This window comes from Cricetulus griseus (genome assembly GCF_003668045.3).
Source record: "Cricetulus griseus strain 17A/GY chromosome 1 unlocalized genomic scaffold, alternate assembly CriGri-PICRH-1.0 chr1_1, whole genome shotgun sequence".
NCBI lineage: Eukaryota > Metazoa > Chordata > Mammalia > Rodentia > Cricetidae > Cricetulus > Cricetulus griseus.
In genome coordinates, this window is record NW_023276807.1 from 153,497,247 (window position 1) to 153,509,228 (window position 11,982).

At 41.2% G+C, this 11,982-nt stretch overlaps 2 protein-coding genes across 7 annotated transcripts in view; one reads left to right on the forward strand and one right to left on the reverse strand.

The window, feature by feature from the left end:
* The window catches only part of Jchain (joining chain of multimeric IgA and IgM), a 36,994-nt gene extending 27,447 nt beyond the window's left edge, over positions 1-9,547 (reverse strand). For 3 of the 6 annotated variants that reach the window (XM_027389273.2, XM_035452495.1, XM_035452498.1), the window contains exon 1: positions 9,326-9,547. The gene's annotated coding sequence lies outside the window, so the exon portion shown is untranslated. Of the gene's footprint in view, positions 1-9,308 lie in introns of all 6 variants that reach the window. The other 3 variants (XM_035452497.1, XM_035452496.1, XM_035452499.1) reach the window with 2 other exon arrangements.
* A 146-nt stretch (positions 9,548-9,693) lies between these two features.
* On the forward strand, positions 9,694-11,345 carry Utp3 (UTP3 small subunit processome component). Its single transcript, XM_027389263.2, has one exon. It carries the CDS (start codon positions 9,856-9,858, stop codon positions 11,281-11,283), a length of 1,428 nt encoding a protein of 475 aa, XP_027245064.1. The 5' UTR covers positions 9,694-9,855; the 3' UTR covers positions 11,284-11,345.
* Positions 11,346-11,982: the final 637 nt, after the last annotated feature.

Consider the following 11,982-nt stretch of genomic DNA (forward strand, 5'->3'; position numbering starts at 1 on the left):
TCCAAACTTCATCTGAAAAAATAAAGTTTAGAGTTCATGGTCATTTTTCTGGAGACACAATAATAATGAGGGTCCCAAGAGAATCCCTCAAACAACAATTCATGGCTTTATTTCTTCAACACAGCAGTCTGGTCTAACTGTGCTTTAAGGAAATGAATATATCATCTATTTGGGGAGGAGGCTACTGCTATAGGCAAATTCTTTCCTTTCCTGTAATATACAATTTGCTACTTCTTGTTTTAGAATCCTTTTTTTCTTCTGTCATTTCCTTACCAGAAATTTAACTGTTTCCACACAATCCTTATCAAAAATTCTAAATTATTTTAATTTAATCCTAGCAAGTCACTACTTAATTCATGCCACCGCTTTACTCTTAAACTGCAATACACTCCACTTGTGTCCCTCACATCACCTTTTATATAAATTAGCACATTGCTTTACCTTTTAAGTCATTTTCTTCATATGTGTGCAATTTCTCTCATATACTAAATGAATGCTTCCTTGAAGCAGAGTGGGGCTCATAAGGAGCAGTCTCAAATGGCACCTATTGAAAGAATATGAAGAGAAACCAAACAGGAACCATGGGGCCTGGTGTATGGCTCAGTGAAGTCTACCACCACCAACATATACACAGAAACACATACTCATGCACATGTGCACAACACACATACACACATGCACACATACATCACACGCATGCATAGATATTCACACACATACACACATACCCCCACACACACCCCAACACAAACATGTACACACTTATACCATACACACATACACACACACACATACACATGAGCCCACACAAGCACATACATACCACATGAGCCCACAAGGGGCACACACACCATATACACACATACACACGCGCCCACCCAAGAACACACATACACACATGACCCCACACATACACACGCAGCAAGCTTATCTGAGAAAAGAACCAGACTCACTTCTACAATTCTGGTACTCAGGAGACTGAAGCAGGATGACTGTCCAGAGTCTGAAGAATGTCAGGCTACACAGTAATCCCAGGCCAGCTTCAGTTACAGTGTGAGACCCTAGAGCAGTGGTTCTCAACCTATGGGTCAAATTCTCACAAGAAGTTGCCTATCAGGTATTTACACTACAATTTATAACAGTAACATAATATTTTATGGTTGGGGTCACCACAACATTAGGAACTGTATTAATAGGTCTCAGCATTAGGAAGGTTGAGAACCACTGTCCTAGATATAGGGAGAAAGAAAATGGGTAAGAAAATACATTTTTCTATGTTCTAATTCTTCTATCAGGTATCTGTGTCATTACCATACTAAATACATTTTTCTTAAGAACAAAGAGAATTTATATATATGTACATATATATACATACATATATATATTTAGGTGGCAGCTAGAATTAAGGTTGCTAATCAACTGACCTTCAGATGACTCATCCTGAGTTGTCCCAGTGGGTCCAAGGTCCAACCACAGGATTGTTATTGCTGAGAAGCCACAGAGAGAGAATAAGAGGCACTAGGACCCTGAATCACTGACTGAAATTAAAGAAAGGAGCCATGGCAAGATACTGTGGCAGCAATGTCTAGAGCTAAGAAAGGCATAGAAACACATTCTCTCCTAGAGGCTCCAGAAACAACATAGCCCTCCCGACACCTTGACTTCGATCCAAAGAGACTGTCTCAGGCCTCTAACCTACTGCAAGTAACAATAACTAATAACTGGTCTTGAGCTTTGGGGTCCAGATGGTCTGCAGTTCTTTCTCAAGCACAAACCTTGACCCCACATGTGGCCACATGACTTTGGAAAACTGAAGGCTCTAAGGCCTAGGTGGAATGTCTTCTGAGGCAACACAAGACCACAAAGGCAGGGAAGTGCTGAAGTAGGAACTCAGATAAAGGGATCAAAGATACTGTTCAGGTCTCTTTCAATGCTATCTCTAGGAGCTAGATAAACAATATACAAACAGCAGTGGGGAAGATAAAAGTTATTTGTTCCTGAAGTGAACACAGAGTCCTGTGTCTCTGTCTACAATTGTCTTTCTTTCCAGATCCTTGTGTTGTCCACACCCCTTCTGGCTACAGCATTGAGCCAAGAAGTTTGTGATAATTTATTATAGCACCAATAAGAGATCAATTCTTCCACCTTTGGGGCTCATAATTTCCTTGTATAATTGGAACAACCATATATTTTCATTTAAAATAATTTCTCTTATAGGCAAACTAAAGCAGAGTTGCTAGCAGGAAGGCCAAAGCTGCTTTCTTGGTCTTTAAAGCAAATGGTCAGTCTTTCATCCATTAAATATACACTGGCATTTGCTCCAAACTGCTGGCTCGGCAAATACAGCGCAGTGGGTAATTATGGTATTGTCATGCTGGGGAAGCAGCACAGCCTTGTAAGGTGGGGGATAGCTCAGATTATAGAAGGCCTCCCAGAAGAAATGATTTTCCAAGACTGGAAAAGAAGCAGGACCAGGCATGCGAGGGATGAATACAGTTGAGGTAAACACTTTAATGTCACTGACAAATTTGGAGTTCAAACCATGACCATTTAAGAAGATAAATTTCAGTACATCAATAGAAGTGACTCTACACTTTACTTCTTTCAATACATATGTCCTTGATTATGTAAGACAATTTATAGAAGACTACAAGATTCTACATGGGTATAAATTTGGGTTTTTTTGTTTTGTTTTGTTTTGAGACACGGTTTCTCTGTAGCTTTGGAGGCTGGCCTGGAACTAGCTCTTGTAGACCAGGCTGGTCTCAAACTCACAGAGATCCGCCTGCCTCTGCCTCCCAAGTGCTGGGATTAAAGGCTTAATTTTGGGTTTTATATAGATGACTGTAACATATACTTGGTTAGCTAGTTCAGTTCATTATCAATATGAAGTACATTTTCAGATACAATTTGAGAATACTGTTACATATTTACTCATATCTGAAAGTAAACACTTAGGTAATGCATTCATTGTCATTTTAAATGTGTCCTGGAACTAGTACACTAGTTATCAATCAAAGTAAGAATGTTCTAATATAGCAATCAAGATAGACAAAAATATTGAAAGAAAATCAGTAAATAGAAAACCTTTTTATTTTTAGAAATAAAGTGTTTGTTTCTTTATTTGGTGTGAGTGTGTGAGAGGAAAACCTCCAGGAGTCTGTTCTCTCCTTTCACCATGTGAATTCTGAGGCTTGAACCCAGGTTGACAGCCAGTATCCGCCTGCCAAGCCACCTCAACGCTTCAAATAAACAATCCTGTCAGGGTGGGGACACAGCTTAGTGTAGAGCATTTGCAGAACACATACAAGACCCTGGATTCAATCCCCAGCAACATAAAAAACTAACAATGAAATAAATAAGCACACAATTTTATCTTATCACAGGACAAAAAAGATAAAACTTCCCAAAATTAACCAATGAGGGACCAACAGGCCAATCCCTGAATAATATCCTCAAATTACACTTTCTGGGTTTCGCCAGTAGTGCAAGCATAGTGACTACATTGCTAAAAACGGTTTCCAAGGCTCTGAAACAAAACTAGGGAATGGCAACCCAGCAATGCTCTTATTTGTTCATGTTTGTTAATGTACTGGGCATAGCTGATATGTCTCTGTGTACTACTCCTAGTCTCTAACCCTGAGGGTTCCAGTTTTCCCTGTACAGCACAGTGATGCTCACATCTGTTCACGTGTTTGTCATTATACTGGGCATTGCTGGTTTTCCCAGTACAAAGTGCCCTAGGGGGTTTTCACAAATGATAAAATGTATACTAGGAAACAATACAATAGATCAGAAAGCCAAGGGGGAAAACAGAGGCAAATAAGAATGGCCCTGTGTGTTAAGCTAAGAACTAAGGCATCTGTAAGGAAGTGGGCTGTTTGTTTGTTTGTCTGTTTGTAAATAATGAGAAAAGAGATCTGAGATAGAGTGTAGTGCTTGCCTGGCATGGATGCAATCCTGGGTTCAGTCCCCAGAACCCCATAAGACTGAGAATGGTGGCCAAAGCCTGTAGCTATTCCTGGTTATCTCCATCTGTCTAAAGAGTGTGAGGCCATCTTAAGCTACATATGACCCTATCTGAAAAAAAGAATCAAAACATCTCTTCATTTTGTCATTCAGGCAACAAAACCAAAAACTTTTTAAGATATAAGCTTACAAACTTTCAATACTTATCACACATTGCCATAAAGTTTCATATATCTCACTTCCAACTCACTTCTAGGTTTTTGTAACTTAAAATAGATACACACCTTATTTGCAAAAGGTTTCTATCATTATTAGTCTCAGAATAAGTGGTTTCTAACAGAAAGCAGTGGAAACTATACTTGATCTCTTCCATTTTCTTTCTTACACCTAAAAATAACCTTTCTTTCTTTGTTGTACCAAAAATAGTGAACTGTGTAACACTGGTTTTTCTCAATAAGTTGTCAGCTATTAACCCACATATATTTCCCATTATTCTCATATCAAATTATTATTATCACTATTACTACCACATTGAAAATAAAAAGAATACTTTTGAGAACGTCAATCATTTGAAACTAGTCTATAATTCTAGGATATAAATAAATATTCATTTAACTATTATCTTAAGTTCATAAAAATCATAATTAATATTTCATCATTCAAATATTAATTACCACAGACATTTAAAAACCTATATTGCTGGGCATAGCAGTAATATTTTTTATTCCTACACCCAGAAGGATCACAAATTCAAGGTCAGTCTAGGCTACATAATGAGATAACCTCAAAAATAAATAAATAAATAAATAAAAGAATGTGTTCCCAGACACCGGTAGTTTTAGCACTAAGAAGGTAGGGTCACAAGAGCCAGTAGTACAGAGCTAGTCCAGGACCCACAGCAAGTTCAAGACCAGTCAGGGCTGCTCCCTACTGTGTCTCCAAATACAACAGCAAATAAGCAAAGAAAAAAAAAAGAGGTGATAGAGAAATGACTCCTTGTTTTAGAGTGATTGTTGCTCTTCCAAAGGAACAAGGTTCAAAGCCTAGCACACACAGGTAGCTCTAAACATCTATAATTCCAGTTCTATACTATCCAACACCTAGTCTGGCCTTCACAGGGCACCAGGATAACATATAAATTAATACATCTAAAAGAAGAAGAAAAAGAAAAACAAAGATATGACAGAACCTGGTACATGCACTTACTTGTGATGTTATATATCATTAATTATTATTACTTCAGTAGTCCAGTAAGAAATAGAGTCTAGGAGTGAACAATTCTTTCAAACCCAGAACACATTCCTTGAAGTACCCTAGCATTATATAGACTCTAGAATGCCCCCTATGCTCTGCAAGAAATACTCTAAATTTCTTATAAAACAAGAGAGTTATTTGTTAATTCTTGAATCAAATGTCACATGACACAATAAACTTCAAGGCAATTACAATTTGTAGTTGCCACACACAAAAGTGAAAAGTCACATGTCAGAATAGGAAAGGCAACCAGATCCCTGGAACCAACCCACATGCCATGAAACACATACACACACACACACACACCATTATTTTTTCCATTCAGAGAAAAAGTCAAGTGTTTTTCAATATTAGGTCATTTTGGATCCTGTTTTTCTTTTTAGTGGACATGGGCTTATGTTCCCTAGCATCACCTAAGTTAATCTATATTTTCAGGAATACAAATGTTTTTAAGATAGAGTCTGATCCTATAGGCCAGGGTGGCCTAGAACTTAATACTGTGGAACAGGATTCCTTAAAATTCAAAATCCTCCTGCCTCAGCTTCCTGTGTACTAGGGTCACAGCACATCTGTCAGAAACACAGTTTTCTTGTAAAAAATATTTCCTCAATTAAGTGGTAAGTAATCCTAATATTAGATCTCTGAATTCAAGACCAGCCTGGTCTACAGAATGAGTTCCAGAACAGCCAGGGCTACACAGAGAAACCCTGTCTTGAAAAAACAAAACAAAACAGACAGAAAAAGAAAAATATTGAAACTATTCCAAATAGATAGGAAATGCAACGTTTAGAATAAGTTAAATGATATAGAGTAATATAGTCAATCCCATTTAAATTATTTGATTTAGTTTTTAACATATATATATATATATATATATATATATATGTTTAGATCAAAGTATGAGTAAGTTTAAGTTCTGACATACTTTGAAATAAAATGAACAGAACACAAAACAGTTTCATGATAAATGGAAATTTTCTTTCTTTTTTTTTTTCTTTCTTTCTTTCAAGACAGGGTTTCTCTGTGGCTTTGGAGGCTGTCCTGGAACTAGCTCTTGTAGACAAGGCTGGTCTCGAACTCACAGAGATCTGCCTGCCTCTTTGTCCCAAGTGCTGGGATTAAAGGCATGTGCCACCACCGCCCAGTGATAAATGAAAATTTTATTTTTTTTATTTTTTAAAGATTTATTTACTTATTATGTATACAGTGTTCTGCCTGTATATACACCTGCATGCCAGAAAAGGGCACCAGATCTCATTACAGATGGTTGTTGAGCCATCCTGTGGTTGCTGGGAATTGAACTCAGGACCTCTAGTAGAGCAGCCAGCGCTCTTAACCACTGAGCCATCTCTCCAGCCCTGGAAATTTTAATGCAGTATAATTTTTTTTTTTTTTGGTTTTTCGAGACAGGGTTTCTCTGTGTAGCTTTGGAACCTATCCTGGCACTGGCTCTGGAGACCAGGCTGGCCTCGAACTCACAGAGATCTGCCTGCCTCTGCCTCCCGAGTGCTGGGATTAAAGGCTTGTGCCACCAACACCCGGCTAATCCAGTATAATTTAATTCAGTATAGTCATAGTTTAAATGCAACAGTCTTCAAAAATACTTTAAAAAAAAACCTTGAAATAATCTCTCAGAACTTCAATCTGTGATGATGTTGAGCATATTTTAGTGACCTGCCTGAGTGTCTTGCAGGTCATGTGTTTTCTATCTGATGATAATCCTTGACTGGTCAGTTTGCCTTTTGATCTACAGCAGTATAAACTGTGTGCCACAGACCATTAGCCATTAACATTTGCTACTAGCATAAACCACAAGCAGTTAATATTGCTATCTACTAAAATTTACATTCAAGGGTGTCACTCTGTGGTGATATTTTGTTTATGATCTAACAAAGCTTGCCTGAAGATCAGAGGGCTTCAAGGGTCCCACTCTTTTTTTCCCCCTGTCTCTCACTTTTCCTTAATAATTTATGTTCACTTTGACTTAAAAAAAAAAAAAAAGAAAAGAAATGATCCCAGCACTCAGGAGGCAGAAACAGGAGGATCTCTCTAACTTTGAGGCCAGCCTGGTCTGCAAATCAAGTTCTAGGACAGCCAGGACTACACTGAGGCAGAGTGGGGAAGGAAAAAAGAAGAGGAGGAAGAAGAAAGAAAAACTTAAGATTCAAATATGAAGTTTATGCTTATTGTCAGAACATGGGTTTCCAGCCACATCCTATTGATTAAATTATATTTTCTAAAATTGTGTAAAGGCTTTTAAAGGTTTCAGACACCCTTGGACACTTTAAGATACTTCTTGTATGAAAAGTGTATTAATGTTCTCTTTTTATAAGAAAACATTTTATTACAGAATTTAAAACCATCATTTTATGATACCATAAGACTTGTATGATTCGCAAATGGATGACATTCAATGGACATCAGCTAGCTCACAAGAAACCAACTGCAATGCGTGCATGTTTTTTAAGGTAAAGGGGGCTAATGACAACTAAGTGTGAAGTCATGGTGTGAGAGTTCATGGCCTAGCAGAACTCCTTAGCAGAATTGCCTGCAAGTTTCCACATGTGTAAAACTGATGTTGAAACTGATGGTTGCTGAATCTATTCTAGTTCAGTTTAGAGATGTTGCATATGTACACATCATTCACTAAGCTTTATATAGCACCTAGGATATGTAGTAAAATATACTTTCTATACATATTCATTAAACAAATATTGAACATTCCTCTATACCAAATGTAGGGGGAAAAAAAGGATTTTTTAAAAAATGACTTAAGCTTTGGTTTTCAAAACAGCCCAAATCCCTTAAATTTGGGCATAAGTACTAAATTCTTTTTGAGAGCTTTTTTTTGTTTGTTTTTTAAACAGGTTCTAGCAGGGAAACTTAGCGAATTTGTATACCCTTGACCAAAGAACGAAGACCATCCGTCTCCATCTGGGAAGGCTGCCTGTAACCCAGTGTGACACCCTAACTCAGGAAGAGAAGCCAGTGAAGCAGTGGGGAAAGAGACTAGTGATGAGTGAGTGGAGTGACAGCGACAGGAGGATCAGCACAGCCTGGCATCCTTAAATCTTAATACGATCAAGTGTGTGTTTGGGTTTGGTTTGGTTAAGGTTGCGTTTCTTATACTTTTGTTTTCTGACACCAGGCCCATGTGGTGTGCATAATCACAGAATATTGGCACATCCTTTTAAAGGGGTGGTTCTCAACTTTCCCAATACCCAGATCCCCTTAATACAGCTCCTTATGCTGTGGTGATCCCCAACAATAAAATTATTTCCATTGCTATTTCATACCTGTAATGTTACTACTGTTGTGACTGGTAATGTAAATATCTGTGTTTTCCAATGGTCTTAGGCGACCCCTATGAAAAGGTCATTCCATCCCCCATAGGGGTTGGGACCTACAGGTTGACAACTGCTGTTTAGTAGCTTAGTGAAGAAGCTGGCGTGAAAAAAGGCATTTGAAGGTGGCTTAGTCGGTAAAGGCGTTACTTGCTAACTAAGTTCAATCGCCCAGACCCACGGAGCGGAAGGATACTATTACCCCTCCGTACTCTTGTTTTCATGACAGATTACAGATGTACAACCCACGTTGGTTTCCAGCACTGAACGCTGGCTGACAGCACTTCTCCCTTTAGACGTGTTCTGTTTGGTGCACGCGCTCGTCCCCCTAGACCACAAGATGCCCAACCTCGGGAAAAATCATCCACTTTGGCCACTACCCTTCTCTGAGAGCCTAACACGCTGCCCAGCATGTTTGGTGCTAGGTCAACAACCTTGAAGAACACACGCAGAACAGTCATTAAATCCTGTAATTCGATTCTAGACGTAAGGGGCCTCTCTTTTAACGCAGGTGCCCCTGAGAGCTTCAAAGTGTCTTTTTCAGGACGTCTAGAAAAGCCAAGCTTTTCCAACAGAAGGAAAACCGCGGTGTCTTTTCCCCTTGGGCTCTGCCTCCCGCTGCAGCCCTCGGGTTCCGGGATGCAGTCTCCCGTCGGGTTGGTCCCCTGAGGATAGCCCGGGTAAAACGGCGAGGCCCTGCCTCAAAAGTCAACACGAAGGAGGGAGAAAAACAAAAGCAACCTGCCTAACTTCCATACTTTCGAGCGGTGGAGAACAAACCGTGAGCTGGAAAACTCTGGAGCATGGCCCACTGGGCGCCCGGCCGACAAGTGGTGACGTAGAGGCCCAGCGCCCTCTGCCGGCCGAGGGCGGCCTCGCGGCGCTGACAAAACTCCCGCTCCACACCCGGGCTCGCGAGAGGCAGCACGGAAGTCGCCGCCCGAGGCTCGGCAGAACGGAATGTTGTCACCCTAATAGCGTTTCTACCCGGAAACATTTTAGTTCGCCGGAACCGACTGGCTTTAAGAAGGTACGGTGAGGCGAACTTCCGGGGGCGAGCGGAAGTTCAGGCTCGCGCGCTGAGCGGAGAGCTTCCTGGGAGCGGAAGGAAGCGGACCTGCCAGCCGCGGGTCCGGCGTTGAGCGGCTCGTGGGGCGTGCGGCGTGCGTGCGGCGCGGAGCGTGCTGGTGTTGAGAGCCCCTGGTTGCTGGGATCGCCGGTTCTGAGCGGAGGCCAGAAGTTGCGGGAATCGCGGCATCGCTAGGGAGCACGATACGGCGTGAGAGCGATGGTGAAGAGATCCCGGCGGCGTGGAGCGGCCCAGTGGGCAGCTGTGCGGGCCAGGGCAGGTCGCACCGCCACGGACGAAAATGAGGACGATTTAGGGTCGCCGCCCTCTCCGGGGGACTCCAGCTACTACCACGATCAGGTAGATGAGTTCCATGAAGCGCGATCCCGGGCAGCCTTGGCTAAGGGCTGGAACGAAGTCGACAGTGGGGAGGAGGATGGTGATGAGGAGGAAGAGGTGCTAGCCCTAGATGTTGATGATGAGAACGAGGAAGATGAAGAGAGTTCGGAGGCCGAGGAGGATGTCGAGGACAATGATGGTGACGATGATGGTGGGAGCTCTGTGCAGAGCGAGAGTGAGGCCTCTGTGGATCCTAGCTTGTCCTGGGGCCAGAGGAAAAAGCTTTATTATGATACGGACTATGGTTCCAAATCCCGAGGCCGTCAGAGTCAGCAAGAAGTAGAAGAGGAGGAAAGAGAGGAAGAGGAGGAGGCACAGGTAATTCAGCGGCGCCTGGCCCAAGCCCTGCAAGAGGATGACTTTGGAGTCGCTTGGGTGGAGGCCTTTGCAAAACCGGTGCCCCAGGTAAATGAAGCTGAGACTCGGGTCGTGAAGGATTTGGCTAAAGTCTCCGTAAAAGAGAAGCTGAAGATGTTGAGAAAAGAATCACCCGAGTTCTTAGAGCTGATAGAAGACCTCAAAGCCAAGTTGGCGGAAGTGAAAGATGAGTTGGAGCCCTTGTTACAGTTGGTGGAGAAAGGAGTCATTCCCCCTGGAAAAGGAAGTCAGTACCTGAGGACTAAGTATAACCTCTACTTGAACTACTGCGCCAACATCAGTTTTTATTTGATCTTAAAAGCTAGGAGAGTCCCTGCACATGGACATCCTGTCATAGAAAGGCTTGTCACCTACAGAAATCTGATCAACAAGCTGTCAGTTGTGGATCAGAAACTGTCCTCGGAAATTCGTCACCTACTCACAGCCAAGGATGGTGCTGTAAAGAAAGAACTGAATCCAAAAGCAAAATTAACCAAAGCTAAGCCAAAGTCTGTTTCACAGATTTCTCCCGCTGCTGCTGATCTGCCTGATGAACCTGATTTTGATGAAGCTGCACTAAAATACTATAAGGAAATGGAAGACAGGCAGAAGCTGAAAAGAAAGAAAGAAGAAAATAGTGCCGAGGAAGAGGCTCTCGAAGAACAAAATGCCAAGAGAGCCATCACCTACCAGATTGCTAAAAATAGGGGACTTACACCAAGGAGAAAGAAGATTGATAGGAACCCCAGAGTAAAACATAGGGAAAAGTTCAGAAGAGCCAAAATTCGAAGGCGAGGCCAGGTCCGGGAAGTTCGTAGAGAAGAACAGCGGTATAGTGGTGAACTGTCTGGCATTCGGGCTGGAGTTAAAAAGAGCATTAAGCTTAAGTGAAGTTGCTCTTTGGCCTACTTTTTGGCAATTATTTTAGATGAATAAAAGTATTTTGAACTAAAGTGATTGTGTTAATATGTAATGCCTAGTTTTTACTGTAAGTTTAAAATTTGTTGTCTGCAGGGAAATGGGTGCTGCTTTGGGTTTGTTGACTGGTCTTTTGTGCTGGGTTCCAAGATTTGAAACTGGAGCCTGTGCATAGCTAGCATAGGCGCTCTTACCAGTGAGCTGTCTCCAGCCCTAGGATACTGCTGTATTTGCCCATGAAAGCCCTACTAAGAATTGTGGGAATTAGGATTGGAAGGAAAAAGAAATACTGTTCAAGTATTTCAATATTTTAGCAAATGTTAGCCTAGAAAAACTCCCCAGCTAGTTGTGAAGTGTTAATGAAATTTAAATCACTTTTATGTAAGTTTTAATAGGGAAAGAATGCACCTTTAACAGTCACAGTTTTTGTAAGATAGCCAGTAAAAAGGACGGGACAGGTTTCGATACAATTGCAATTCTTGGGGCAAGATATTTATATATGTGGGTTTGATGTTAAAACGGATTCCATTATATCTATGGTAAAATGCAGCTATTGTTAAATGTGATAAAAAGGAAAAGATGCCCTAATTACACCAACTTTTTTTAATAGTCCTTTTTGTGGTGAATAAGGTAAGATTCCATCTCCCCTCTGCTGGTGATTTACTGTGGTTA